Genomic DNA, 15,530 nt, shown 5'->3' with positions numbered 1-15,530 from the left:
ATTATTCGTCTTAACAAACTTATATTCATGGACGAAAATAATAAGAAACTTAAAAGAGTTGTATATCCCTACGAGAATTTTGAAGGCAGTCAAAAGAATCACAAAAGGAAAAAAGCAAAGTTACTACTTGGGTATTAGAGGACCCTTTAATCTTTATGTACCATGAGAGAGTCCAATTCCCCCCTTTTCTCATTACACAAACAGTCTTTATGTGGCTTTGATCCTTATACACTAGACATGCCCCAACATCATCTTTTTCTTATCTTTCCCCAATAGAAAGATTCTATCTCTCTCTCTCTCTCTCTCTAGGGTTTGAATCACAAGCCAAACAGGGAGCCACCATGGTGTGCATGTGAAGTTATCACTAGGGATCTTGGTCACCCCTCCTGTTACCTGAGCAAATTACAAAAAGGGTTTGCTTTTCCTATTTTGAAAGATTTGAGTTTAAGATATTACTTTCCACCCTTTTATATATTGGGGAAATTAAGAAGAATCATGACAAGCGTTCGATTGAGTTTTGGGATGTAGCTAGTGGCTACAATCTCCTATCCAGATTGCAGTCCATAGCTATTGTGAGAGGCCCCTAATACCCAATAAATGAAAGGCAATGGAGGTAGCAGAGGAGCTTAGGGCCAAGGCCAAGCAGGAATTGGATGGCTTTGAGAAGTATGGTGAGAGTGTGGTACCTCTTTACAGCTTTGTGGATTATGCTGCTGGTAGAGGTTTTAGTGTTGGTGGTGCAAGTTAATGGATAGAATTATGGCCAATGATTCTGGTTTAGATGAGGAGTCCAAGAGCTTTGTGGTAGCTCTTGGAGAAACGATACTATCGGAATTGCATAGGAGAGAGAGGCTCAAAAGCGGGATCTACGAAAGCATTCTATTTTAGGCAATTGTTTGCTTGAAGAGGACTCAACAATTCTTAAGAGCACACCATACTCTATGTCCTTAGCTGATGTTGGATTAAGTCCCATGATTTCTTTTTCGTATGAGTATGTTTTTTTTTTTTTTTTTCTAAAGTGTTAACTAAACCGGAGGAAATGGAATTGGATCAAATTAATCTTTGCAATTTTTCTCTTCTCAAACACATCTGTTAGATGACCTTTGATTATATATTTATTTTTCTCTTCTCAAACACATCAAATAATTGAACTGGATTTTGATTAATTTTATGAAATTAATCTTTTGTATAAATAAAGGTTATTGCATATATGTTAGATGACCTTTCATTTAGAAATCATGGCCCTAATATGCATTACAACTTCTTCTTCTTCTTGTTTTCTTCCCTAATCAATACGATTAAAATTCAAAAATAAGGTCCTCTATTTGTGTATAAGGTCCTCTATGTCTGGTGTATAAGGTCCTCTATTTGTGTCCACAGAAGCAGGAAGATGTTCTGCAAACGCCTATCTGCGATCGATCGCATCAGGCCTGCGATCGATCGCAGGGTACTCTGTTTCTCAGTTTCAGCTTCTGATCCTGCGATCGATCCTGCGATCGATCGCAGCATCAGTAGGTTCCTCACATTGGGTGTCCGATCCTGCGATCGATCCTGCGATCGATCCTGCGATCGATCGCAGCATCAGTAGGTTCCTCACATTGGGTGTCTGATACTGCGATCGATCCTGCGATCGATCGCAGCATCAGTAGGTTCCTCACATTGGGTGTCTGGTACTGCGATCGATCCTGCGATCGATCGCAGCATCAGTAGGTTCCTCACATTGGGTGTCTGGTACTGCGATCGATCGCAGGATCGATCGCAGCATCAGTAGGTTCCTCACATTGGGTGTCTGGTACTGCGATCGATCATGCGATCGATCGCAGTTTGCTCTGATTCCGATTAGTTAAGTTTAATGGATTAAAGTAAAGTTTAATGGATTAATGGATTAAAGTAAAGTAAAGTTTATTGGAACTTTGCTCATGTAATTGCTAATATTAGGCTTTAAAATTAGGGTTAAATACGAAAGTGGCCCATGTGTTTTTGAGTTTTTAAAAATGGTAAAATTACGTTGTGTTATGTGTACTATCTCCGCATAATCATTTCCCGACAATAATCAAATACTTCCAAATCAATTTTTCATCTTGTCCCTAGCTCCACATGGATGGGTTTCTTTCACACCTAACCCATCCTCGTTGCCCTAGCATTGCCATTCTTCCCATATTTAGTCAATTTAATCTTACAAATCAAATATTATATTTGTGGACTTATGTTGACTCCACATAAATCAATGGTGGACTACATAAGTCTAATGGTTGATCTCTTGAGTGTGTAAGAGAATATAAGCCAAATATCAAAAACTTATTGACCGCTAACATTTCTCTAAAAAATGTAAAACTGTCATTGAGCTAAACTAGTAAATAAATTACAAATAGAAATTTGTTCTAAACTAGTAACCCACTTCTAGAATATTTTGTTAGGTAACATCGCATTGAGCTAGCATCATTTCGTATATATTTGTTCTAAACTAGTAACCCACTTCTAGAATTCTCTCATTACTCATGCTCCTTTTAAACTTTCCCTCTCTTAATATTTGAGAACAGACCTCCCATTTAATTCTATTAATTCAATTCTTAAGAATCTGATCTTCTAATTCCCTTGTGTGCGTACATGTACGTAACGAATAACCTTTAATAGGGACATCAATATGGATAGGAGTTGGATGCGGGAAAGTACGCGATGTTCAGAGCGATTTCAAAAAGGTGTGGAAGAATTCATGGGAATGGCAGTTAAATCAGTTGATTCACGTGATATGACAAAGTGTCCATGCCGTGATTGTGCAAATCGATATTATTCTCATATTAGCGAGGTGAAGGGTCACTTGTATATGAATGGATTTACTCCGACATACACTAGATGGATATTTCACGGGGAAGATCATTTTAGGGAAAACACTTCTACAAACATGCACACACATACAAGTGAAATGATGGAGGAGGTTGATGCAGTTGAAGAATTGTTAGACGATGTATGTATGGGGACATTTGTTGATGCTAACATCGGAGAATCCTCTACTTCACAGGGCCCCACAACTGATAATCACGAACAAACAAGCTCCTTCTACCAATTTTGGGAAGATGGTTTACGAGAACTTTATCCAGGCTGCAAGAAATTTACACGAATTGCTTTTATACTGAAGATGCTTCATATAAAGGCGTTCTGCAACATGAGTAACAAGGCGTTTGATATGATGATTGACTTGATAAAGACGGCCCTCCCAGATGGAGAGACATTGCCACGCTCGTATAGAGAAGCAATACAGTTTAGGCGACACTTGGGATTCGGTTACGATAAGATACACGCATGCAAGAATGGTTGTGTGCTTTTTTGGAAAGAACATGCAGACAAAGTGGTATGCCCAAAGTGCAACAATTCAAGATGGATTGATGGCAAAGGCAGAAAAAGTAATATTCCTCAAAAGGTCTTACGGTATTTCCCAATAAAATCGAGGTTACAACGGTTGTTTATGACAAAAGAAATGGCCAAGGAAATGCGGTGGCACAAAGAAGGTCGAGAAGATGATGGCAATACTCTCAGACACCCCGCCGATTCTATTGTATGGAAAGAGTTTGATAAAAGACATGAGTGGTTTGCAAGTGATTCCCGCAACGTGCGGCTTGGCTTAGCAAGTGATGGTTTCAACCCATATGGTAATATGAGTACAACATATAGCATATGGGCAGTAATGTTAACGGTGTACAATCTCCCTCCGTGGATGTGTATGAAGAGTCCAAATTTGATGTTGCCCCTTATTATCCCAGGGCCTTCAGATCCTGGAAAGAATATTGATGTATATTTGCGGCCATTGGTTGATGACTTGAAAGATTTATGGAATGAAGGCATACGCGTGTACGATGCATCAAAGAAAGAGACATTTCAATTGCATGCGACATTACTATGGACTATAAATGATTTTCCTGCATATGGAAAATTATCTGGGTGGTCTACAATTGGAAAGCTTGCATGTCCAGTATGTAATAAGGATACATCGTTCAGGTATTTGAAGTATGGGCATAAGGTGTGCTTCATGTGTCATCGTCGGTGGCTTCCTCAAGAGCATCCATGGCGCAAAAGAGGAGATTTGTTCGATGGTACAGAGGAGCATAGATTGCAACCTGAAGAATTGTCTGAAAGTCAATTGTTGAAACAGCTAAGAGATGCTGAGGGTTTGCAATTTCGAAAAACAAGCGGGAGAAAGAGAAAGAACACAGATGTTGTGTTGAATTGGAAGAAGAGAAGTATTTTCTTTGAGTTGCCTTACTGGTCAAGCTTGAAACTACGTCATAATTTAGATGTAATGCATATTGAGAAGAACATATGTGAAAGTATCTTAGGTACGTTGATGAATATCGATGGGAAGACCAAGGACACAGTCAAGGCACGAAGAGATTTACAGTTGATGGGTATACGTAAAGAATTGCATGTGCAGCCAAATGGTGAAACTTATAGGATGCCACTTGCGAAGTACACCTTGACAAGAGATGAGAAGAAGAGTTTATGTGAGTGGTTGAAAGGTGTTAAATTTCCTGACGGGTATGCATCTAACATTGGTCGATGTGTGAACAAGCTTCCTGGTAAAATTTCGGGTATGAAAAGCCACGATTGTCATGTCTTCTTACAGCGCTTGCTTCCTGTTGCAATTCGAAATTTCTCTACGTCGGAAATACGAACAACATTGACCGAGTTCAGTACATTTTTTACGCAGTTATGTGCACGGACGTTGAAAGTTGATATCCTAAAACAAATGAAAGTCGACATTGTAACAATTTTATGCAAAATGGAAAAAATATTTCCGCCAGCTTTTTTTGATGTTATGATCCATCTAGCACTTCATTTACCTCGGGAGGCCGAGCTTGCTGGTCCCGTACAAAACCGTTGGATGTATCCGTTCGAAAGAGAACTTGGAAGATATAAGAAGTGGACGCGTAACAAAGCGCGTCCAGAGGGGTCTATTGTCGAGTGTTACTTAGCTGAGGAGAGCTTGACCTTCTGTTCCAGGTACCTTCGGGGGATTGAGACAAGATGGAACCGTGAACGGAGAAATGTTGACGTTGATGTTGTAGAATTGAGCCAGCGCTTGGATGTGTTCTCCCAACGAGTTCGGCCGTTAGGAGCAGCTAAATTAGTAACACTGGATGCTAATGATTTTGCTAGGGCACGATGGTATGTGCTTACCAATTGTAACGAAACGGCCTCATATTTGGAGTAAGTTTAGTAATGGCCTTTGTGTTTTACTTGTTACGACATGTTATAATTGTAGGGTTGATGATCATTTACCAATACGTTTATTTTTCATGCAGTGAACATTATAATATGATCAAAAGAGAAGGCGGCCGTGACATTGATAAAAAGCATGAAGCTAACTTTGAACGTTGGTTCCATAAACGTTTATACAATAGTGGGCGTACTGCAGCCAATGACTCAAAACACTTATATGATCTTGCATGTGGGCCTGATCGTCATGTTCATTCGTATAGAGGTTGCATCGTGAATGGGGTTAGGTATCACACAAAAGAATGTGCAGAAACTCGTACTACTCAGAACAGTGGTGTTTCTGTTTCAGGTGAGGACGAAACCTCAATAACGGAGTATTATGGTGAGTTAAAAAATATTCTAGAGTTACGTTACCCTGGCCAAAATCTCGTGTACTTGTTTGAGTGTGATTGGTGGGACACTGGGAGTGCAACAGGAGTACGAATGGACCAAGGCTTCACGATTGTGAATACTTCTCGTAAATGGTGTGAATCCGACCCGTTCATCTTAGCATGTCAAGCTTCGCAAGTGTTTTACTTGGATGATCCCAAATTGGGTGGTAATTGGAAAGTGGTGCAGAAGTGGATCAATAGAGACATCTATGATATTCCAACAGTACAAAAGGGAGATAATACAGAAGATGACCAAAGACTCAGTGATGACGTATACCAGGAAGGTGAATGTGTTGGGGGTAATATGGTCTTTGTTGATGAAGCGAATGTTGAAGCCTCCACTCAATTACGTAGAGATGATGCGACAATAGCAATTGACGAATTATATATTCAACTTGATGCAAGCATGTTTGCCAACGATAACTTGCCAGACGAGGACCATTATACAAACTTTGATGAGGAAGAGGAGTTATGTAGCGACAACGATATAGACTCTGAACACGAAGAGGACTCTGAACACGAAGAGGACTCTGAACACGAACAATCATCTTCAAGTAACAGTGCTACAGATTCTGAATATGAATCTGATGATGAAATGTGTTGAACACATAAGCTCAAATTTGGTGTAAGTACAAAGTGTATTAGCATATTTAATGAAATTGATGCTCTCTCTCTCTCTCTCTATATATATATATATATATATATATATATATATTGTGGTGTTTTTATTTTTATTTTTTACTAGCATGATTATTGTATGTTTGTCAAAAATATTGAACATGCTATATGGTTATAAATTGACTAATATAATTTTGTGGTTTTTGACTTGTTAGCAGATTGATCATAACAATGACAACAACAGGACGCAAACGTGTTCCAGCAGCACGAGGCCGAGGCCGAGGCCAAGGTCAAGGCCGGGGCCTTATTGACGAGCATGAGAGTCCGACTCTCAATTCTGGGTTTGGTGATACAGATATGCATGTGTCGCCCTCGCCCCCCCTCCTCCTCGAGTCAGTGGATGGGCATCCTTCGCATGAGTCTAATAATCCTATTCACTCAGTGGCAGGATTGGATTCACAGGGAGCCGCCCCTACTGCATCTTGTAAGTTCATGAATTTTATATTTATGAACTGTTATTTTTGTATTATTTTGGTTTGTTATAGACATTTGACAATATACTTTTCCAAATATAACTTACTACGTTACCATGTTTTGCATAACAGCTACCACGTCTGTCAGAAGTGTAAGGGGTAAGGCCAAGTGTAAGAAGTTGAGTGACCATGTACTTAAGCATGGTCCCGTAGTGCTAAACATCCCAAATAGACACCGGGCACCTGTAGGCGAGAATGCATCATGGTTTGCAAGCAAGATTGGGGAGATTATTCGTAACATGTGCGAACTCCATCACGGTGAATGGAAAAAGGTCCCAGCTGAAGAAAAGAGCAAGTTGTTGTTTCATGTTCAGGTATGAATATCAATGTAATGTTTAATAATATGTTTCGTATGGAAAATTAATGTGACACATTTTTTACCATTGTTTTCTTATCTATTATGTATCAGTCAAACTTCGCACTGAATATGGAACGATACGAGCACATCAAAGCTGTTGAAAATAAATTGGGTCGTGCATATGCTAGGCTTCGTTCGAACTTGTATAGGGATCATTACAAGAAATATTTTGACGGCATTGATAAAGACGATGATGAGGGGATTGCCAGGGCTAAGGCTATTGGGAGGGAAAACGTGCCAGCAGGGTATGGTCCTCAACAGTGGAACCTAATATGTGACTCATTTGATGACGGTAAATGGAAGGTAAATATATATTATTATACTGATTAGAATATTCAAATTGATATAATTTGCATGCACTTGAGGACATTTTATGAATAATTGTGTTTTTTTTTTCTTTCCAAATTTCATAGAAAAAGTCTGAACGAAATACCCTAAACAGAAGCAAATTGGAAACAAATCACACAGCTGGGACTTGTTCATTTGTCAATGTCATTTACAAAAAGGTAAGTATCTCGTACCATAATTTAATGAAAGTAACGTTATTTAGTGTAAACTTTGATTATATGTATTATGTGTAGGAACAAGAAACAAAAGTGAAGCCTAATCCTGTTGAACTGTATGAGGTTACCCATACAAGAAAAAAGGATAAACAGTTTGTGAACGACAAATGCAAAAGTCTATATGTAAGTAATTGTTTACGCTCCGATCATTAAGTTGATTAGTGAAGAACATGAATAGTAAACTTGCATGAAGTATATGTTAAACTAAGGCCAACTATGACTTGTGCAGCTTCAAATGCAAGAATTAACAACCAGTGAGGGCTTAGAGGAAGGCAATGTGGAGGGAACAAGTGTGGATGACCGAATGCAAGAAATAGTCACACAAGTACTAGGGGGCCGACGAACTGGGCACGTTAGAGGAATGGGATGCGGTCTTATTCCTACCCCTTTAAGAACTTCATCTCAAGCGTTCACCCAGTTCGACAACCACGATGAGTGTAGGAAAAGACAAGAAGATACTCAAAGCGAGCTTCAACAGACTAGAATTGAACTTCATCAGTACAGAGAGAATTTGCAAGCCAACGTTGAGGAAACGAACAAATTAAAAGCCACTGTTGAGTTCTTAATGTCACGTATTGGAGGGTTAGTGAAACTTTACCTATGCATTAATTTTACAAAAACACACATACTAAGTAATCGTTAAAAAGCTTATTGATCATTATATGAAATTTTATTCTATTAGGTCTGGAGGGAGCTTGCTTGGAGGTGCATCAAGTGAAGCCAACAATTGAGGGAGCTTTGGAATAACTTTATTTAGGATGTACTCTTTGATAGCATGTATTTGTGATATATTTTTTGATACTATGTATTTGGATAGTTGTTGGTACTTTCTATTTGCTAATGTGTATTTGACTATTTGTTGATCGTGATCTGTTTGGTAATGTATATCTGTTGGTACTTTTTATTTGGTTTATATTATATTAAGATATTCGCAAAATTTTTGGTTCAACAACTTTTGAGTTAGTAAATCTCCCTTGACATGGTTATCAAGGTTAAAGAACTTTGAGTAAACAATGCAAGGGAGTAATAATATCTTTCTAAATTTTATTTTTAAGTGTATGCAGGATGACAAGAGTACAAGAAAGTTAAACCGCCCAAGCAGGTTCTCGCTTTAATATATTTCATGAAGAAACACATTTTTAGTATCTCTTTCTCTATCATTTTGGGTTTCATTTTCATTGTCTTTGATATTATATATTGGTTCATTGTGGTAGATTACTCAAATTGCTTATGAGGATGAATTGGCAAGGAAGAGAATGCAGATAAGTACTTTATTTTGGGTTTTGGAATTTTGCTGCCCATGAATTGTAAAAAAAATATTTAATAGTTTTTTCCCTTGACAGGTTTGGTTAATGGGGCAGTTCTCACATATTTTTTATGATTTTGATGAGGTTAGTCATTTTGAGTTATGTTTCTTGTGGGCATTTAGATTAGTTTGATTATTTCATATATTAATTGATTCATCAAAGAATGTTGTTGTGTACTTAAACATAAATGCAATGTTTCTTATAGAGGTACTCTACGTGCATTTTATTTGCCCATGCATGGAGTTATGTTTCTCCGGATAAGTTTTCCTGCTGAATTCTTTTAGTGTTGGTTTCTTCATAGTGAACTTTTTTTTTTGGCCTCAATCTTGTTAGGCGCACAATGCTTATCATGGTGTTGGCATTGTCAAATTGATGGGCCGTAGCAGTAGATATATAGCTATGCATGCATCCCTAGCTAGTGGACAAATTGACATATGTTTGATTCATGAGGTACTTATTACTAGCAATTAATTGGATAGTTATCTTTGTGAGCTGTTACTGATTCTACTGATATGCACATCTAAGGTATCTTTTAATTTGCACGGGCCTCATGGTGTTTTGAGTCATCTGAAATACCTGATTGAGACAAAGGGTTCGGCTGTTATTTGTGTCGCAGAGGGAGCACGGCAGGTGAGTTACGTAAGGAATTCATATTTTCGCTTTTGGGTTGAATACTATTAATTGATCAGGAGATTTTAATTGTGCAGTTCTTTTTTGGCTTCATGAAATACTGTGAAAAACTGCCTGTGTTCATTTCATTGCATTGCATAGATCTTATAACTTCTTCATTATATTTTTCCCCAAGATGAAGAGTAAAATTCAGTATGTTATTGTTTTTTGATGCAGAATTTTATTCAGAAAACTAATGCTAAAGATGCGTTTGGGAACATTGTATTTGGAGATTTCGGTGTCCACATTCAACAAGAGGTTGGTGGTTGTATTTTGACTAATTTCATGTGGTCTTCATCTCTCCATGACTCTTGAGACAAGTTAAGTGGGTTGATAAATAATGAGCTGACTAAAAGTCTAATTTTTAACATCATTGATATGTGTTGCATGGATAAGAATGGACTGCACTTTGGCGTTTTAGTTGTCATTTGTCAGAGTTACAAATATGATATATTTTAAGCCATCAAGATCTTACTCTATTAGTGACTCTTTTTGCTAAGACTAGTCAGTTGCTTTTTTGATGTTCTTTGTGTGAATTGAGAATCACTTGAACTGGAAATCATTAGAAAACGTACTGATGCTGCGATCGATCGCACTTGGGAGTGCGATCGATCCCAAAATTTCGAAAACCTACTGATGCTGCGATCGATCGTACTCAAGTGCGATCGATCGCAGCATCAGTAGGTTTTCGGAAAATTGCGATCGATCTCACTCCAAGTGCGATCGATCTCCAAATTCCGAAAACCTACTGATGCTGCGATCGATCGCACTTGGAGTGCGATCGATCGCAGCATCAGTAGGTTTTCGGAAAATTGCGATCGATCTCAGTCCAAGTGCGATCGATCTCCAAATTTTGAAAACCTACTGATGATGCGATCGATCGCACACAAGTGTGCGATCGATCGCAGTTTTTTTTTTTTTTTTTTTTAGGGACCATTAGGGTCGACAATTGTCGACCCTAATGGTCAACTAATCAGCGTCTACTTCAAAGTGGACGCTGATAGTCAATTTTTTTTTAATATTTTTGGACCATCAGCGTCCACAACTGTGGACGCTAATGGTCAACTATTAGCGTCGACTAATTCTTTTGTGTACATCATCTTTAGAGTCAAACACATGTATCTTTTAGCGTCGATAAAGTGGACGCTAAAAGTCATCATTAGGGTCGACTCTAAGTGGACGCTGATAGTTAGTTTTTTTTTTAATTTTTTAGGACCATTAGCGTCCACTTTTGTGGACGCTAATGGTTTAACTATCAGCGTCCACTCTTATTTGGACGCTAATAGTTATTATTATTATTTTTTTAAAAGGGATATTAGGGTCCATAAAGTCGACGCTAATGGTTAACTAAAAGTGGACGCTATTGCTTGACTATTAGGGTCGACTTTCGCTCCCGTTTACATCATCTTTAGGGTCCAAACATTGCGACTTTTAGGGGCGATAAAGTGGACGCTAAAAGTGATCATTAGGGTCGACTTTTAAGTGGACCCTGATGATCAGACGTTTGATCATTAGGGTCGGACTATTAGGGTCGACACTTTTAGGGTCGAAAAGTGGACGCTGTTGCCAACAGCGTCCACTTTAGGGTCTTTAGGGGCGACTTTAAGTCGCCCCTAAAGAGCTAATTTCTTGTAGTGAATGTTGGGATTAATTTTAAGATGAAGATATTTTTTTTGGGGGGGGATTAAGGAAGAGGCCATGTACAGTACCGGTCTGGGCCATTAGCAAACACCGCCGTGATGTTTGTTTCTTTTTAAAAGTAATTCTCTAAATTTAATAAAGTAATTTTTTCTTCTTAAATTTAATTTTTTTTTTTTTTTAAATAACCTTAAATTTAACTTTTATTTAAAGAACCCATTTGTAAATCACTAAATCCTCTTATCTACTACGTTTGTTTTACAAGTCTCCTTAACTTAGCATAGACACGTGATATCACCGTACGTTTGTCTCGTACGTGCAAAGCCTAATGCAAAGCATAATTGAAAGCGTATATACGCACGCACTGACATTAGGCGTTAATTGTTTCACGTGTGGATTACAAAGGCTAATCAATAATTACTAGCAACAAAACTTGTCTACCAGAAATTATTAATTACGAAGGCTTATCCCACATATAAACCATATACACCATATCTTCTTCACAGACATTTTCACAGAAACATGGAAGATATGTTGTTGATATACTCATCCCTCTCTCTTCTCGTCGTTGCTGTTGCTTTCAAGCTCATCATCCACCTTCAAACAACAACACCCAAACACCTCCCTCCCAGCCCGCCTTCTCTGCCAATTCTGGGTCATCTTCATCTCGCCAAAAAGCCCATCCACCGGACTTTCCACAGCCTCTCGCAAAAATACGGCCAGATTTTCTCTCTCCGATTCGGCTCTCGCCTGGTGGTTATCGTATCTTCCCCATCCGCAGTCGAGGATTGCTTCACCAAGAACGACATCGTCTTAGCCAATCGTCCTCCCTCCCTCATGGCCAAGATTGTCGGCTACAACCAGACCACTGTGGTAGCATCCCCCTACGGCGACCACTGGCGCAACCTCCGCCGCATCAGCGCACTCGAGATCTTCTCAACCACCCGCCTCAACATGTCCTTGGGCATCCGAAGGGACGAGATCAAGCACTTGCTGAGCAAGCTGGGGCGCAACTCTTGCCAAGATTTCGCCAAGGTGGAGCTGAAATCAATGTTCTCGGAGCTCACCTTTAACATCATAATGAGAATGGTGGCGGGGAAGCGGTACTACGGGTATGGGGAGGACGTCAAGGACGAGGAAGAGGCGAGGCAGTTTAGGGAAATAATGAGAGAGACTTTCGCAAATGCAGGAGCGTCGAATCCTCAAGAATTCGTGCCCATGCTGCGGTGGTTTGATCACGGGGGTTTGGAGAAGAGGCTGATGGGGCTTGCCATGAGGACGGATGCCTTCTTGCAAGGCCTTATTGACGAGAAGAAGGGTAAGGAGGAGGGAAACACTATGATTCACCATCTGCTTTCTTTGCAGAAATCCCAGCCCGATTACTACACCGACCAGATTATCAAAGGCCTTATTTTGGTAAGTTTTCCAAGATAAGTTGTGTCAAGGTTATTACCATTTTTTTATATATATTGATGTGACAGACTATTATTAATAGTTTTGTTTAATTTGTTAATTCTTTTAATTCTTTTATTACATTCAAAAAAAAAAATTCTTTTATTAATTATAAATGACTTTCTACTAAAAGTTGTAATATATCTAAATATTTTCCCTTTTAAGATTTCTTTTCTATTATTATTAGGACATAAATTTCCTTTAAACCAGACTAGAGGAAATATTATTCAACTCATTAAAAATAGTGTCGAGTGTTTATAAACATTTAAAACACATATTAAATTCTTAAGGTCATTAATAGTAGTTTATTAACTTAGACTAACATTTTAAATGTTTATAAACACTTTTTTTTTTTTTTGAGCAAAGTTGCTATTGCATTGACAATTTTAAATGTTTATAAACATTTTAAATGTTTATAGACACTTGACACTATTTTAAATAGATTGAAGGATATTTCATTTCTGTCCTTATTATTATTATTGAATAAGCTCAACATCTTATGAAGTCTTTTCATTTGTTTTTTTTTTTTTTTTTTACATGTCTGTACAAGGGGGGAGGAGAATTTGAATTAGTGACCTCCGCTTTATTAGGTGTGGTCTCAGCCGATTGAGTTATCTCTTGGGGACATTATGAATTCTTTTACAACTTGTCATAAAATCTTGCTTGATCAATTCTACGTACTCCCAATAATCAATGCATTTTTTTCCTTTCAAATTCTTGTACTAATTAATTGATATTGAGCAGGTCTTGCTACTTGCCGGGACTGACACATCCGCAGTGACATTAGAGTGGGCTATGTCCAATCTGCTTAACCATCCTGATGTGTTGAAGAAGGCTAGAGCTGAGTTGGACAGTCAAATTGGAGAAGAGAATTTGATGGACGAACCAGATGTGCCTAAACTGCGGTACCTTCAAAGCATAATCTCAGAGACCCTTCGATTGTATCCGGCAGCCCCACTGTTAGTACCCCACATGTCCTCCGATGATTGCACCATTCGAGGATACGATGTTCCGCGTAACACAATATTATTGGTGAATGCATGGGCCATACACAGAGACCCCAAGGTGTGGGATAACGCAACCAATTTTAAGCCCGAGAGATTCAAGTGCGATGAGGCTGATCCGCACAAGTTGATGCCATTTGGGTTGGGAAGGAGGGCGTGTCCAGGGGCAGGACTAGCCCAACGGACGGTGGGGTTGGCTTTGGGGTCATTGATTCAGTGTTTTGAGTGGGAGAGGGTTGGCGAGGAAGAAATAGACATGGCTGAAGGTACTGGAATCACCATGCCAAAAGCTGTTGCACTGGAGGCCTTGTGTAAGGCGCGTCCCATTATGAATAACCTCCTTTCCGAGTGTGTAGATTATGTTTGAATTAACATTAACATTGTCTTAGAGATTTTTTTTTTTTTTTAATAGAAAAAAAAAAAAAAAAAAAGTCCTAGGGTTTTTTTTTAATAGAATAAAGAAAGAAAAAAAAAAAAAAAATGTCCTAGAGTTTTGAGTGGATATAGTACTGAAATATATTTTAGGTATATGTTCATTACTTAGTAAGCTTCGTATTAATTAATAAAGACACTGCCATATGTACATTGAATTGCTGTATTCATTTGCATTCGGATCTCTTTGCTTGTACTGGTTAATAAGTTGTACTGGATTCAATTGGAAGCATAATTTGTTTAAGAATTTATAAGAGAGTATTTGGGTAAAAATATATTTCCTTTCCTACCGTTTTAAATAAATATCTGGTAAATAAATGGGTGTAAATTCAAGTTAAGAAATTCGAGAAATGATATATATGCATGTAGAATGAGTCAATTTATTACATATTTTTTAAACAAGAAATATTATTCCTCGCTCTTTCTTCAAATGCATTTCGAATTTACTTGTAAAGTGTATTAGATTCAATTAAAAAATAATTTCAATCATTCTCAGCAAACTAAAATGCATTTCGAATAAGACAATAATTACTATCTTATTGAACCTGTTTGAGTCCACTTCAATTCCTGCTCAAGAAGGGAAGGTTTGAAACTGTTAGAAGATAAAATTTGATCAAGTCAAGCATATTCAAGCAAGACAACAAACATAAATTCAGAGATTTTAACATGGTATCAAAGTCAAAGGTCCTGGGATTGAACCTTGACTCCGTCAATTCACCCCCTATTAAATATTTCACGTATTGGGCCTCACATATTAAAAATGAAGTTTGAGCCCACACGTGAGGGAAAGTGTTAAAGTAATGATTAAGTGATTAAATTTACCTCTTCCGATCAGCTTAAGCTTTTGGTATTTGCGGCGAGATCCGACCGTCCCTTGGAAATTTGCAGCGAGATTCGACTACTCCTTGGTATTTTACGGCGAGATCTGACTGCCCCTTGGTGTTTTTGTGGCGAGATCCGACCGCCCCTAGTGGTTTATGGCAAGATTCAACTGACAAACGACCAATTATTTGTTTTTGTTTATCAAACTAAAGGAACACTACAAAAAAAAAAAAAAAAAAACAGGTTCTCCCGGCGCCCAAAAAATGCCGTGGAAGAGAAAAAAAAAAAAAAGCCGGGAATTGTATTCCTGGCGCTTGGTGTTAAGGCTGGCTTAAACAGCATCGGCAAAGCTGTTTTTCGGTGTTTTGGGCGACTGTCGGTGAAGAAAATATAAAGGCCGGCGTGATCTGTCGACGCCTGCAGAGGAGGATGCTGGCGTCTTCTGTAAACGCTGGAGAAGGAAGTTGTGCCGGCGTCCACTGTTGATGCCTG

At 38.5% G+C, this 15,530-nt stretch overlaps 2 protein-coding genes across 2 annotated transcripts; both read left to right on the top strand.

Annotated features, from left to right (window-relative positions):
- The first annotated feature begins 6,479 nt into the window (after positions 1-6,479).
- On the top strand, positions 6,480-8,484 carry LOC148583343 (uncharacterized). Its single transcript, XM_088511370.1, has 7 exons — positions 6,480-6,744; positions 6,866-7,107; positions 7,203-7,454; positions 7,565-7,657; positions 7,733-7,837; positions 7,944-8,296; positions 8,397-8,484. Exons 1-7 carry the CDS (start codon positions 6,492-6,494, stop codon positions 8,443-8,445), a joined length of 1,347 nt encoding a protein of 448 aa, XP_088367496.1. The 5' UTR covers positions 6,480-6,491; the 3' UTR covers positions 8,446-8,484.
- A 3,318-nt stretch (positions 8,485-11,802) lies between these two features.
- Positions 11,803-14,151, top strand: LOC132162127 (cytochrome P450 81Q32-like). Its single transcript, XM_088510996.1, has 2 exons — positions 11,803-12,744; positions 13,525-14,151. The coding sequence occupies exons 1-2, from the start codon at positions 11,851-11,853 to the stop codon at positions 14,149-14,151; spliced, it is 1,521 nt and encodes a 506-aa protein (XP_088367122.1). The 5' UTR covers positions 11,803-11,850.
- The last annotated feature ends 1,379 nt before the right edge of the window (positions 14,152-15,530 follow it).

The sequence above is a fragment of the Corylus avellana genome, chromosome 10, assembly GCF_965113065.1.
Source record: "Corylus avellana chromosome 10, dhCorAvel1.hap1.2, whole genome shotgun sequence".
NCBI lineage: Eukaryota > Viridiplantae > Streptophyta > Magnoliopsida > Fagales > Betulaceae > Corylus > Corylus avellana.
This window is presented reverse-complemented; position numbering and strand designations above follow the sequence as displayed.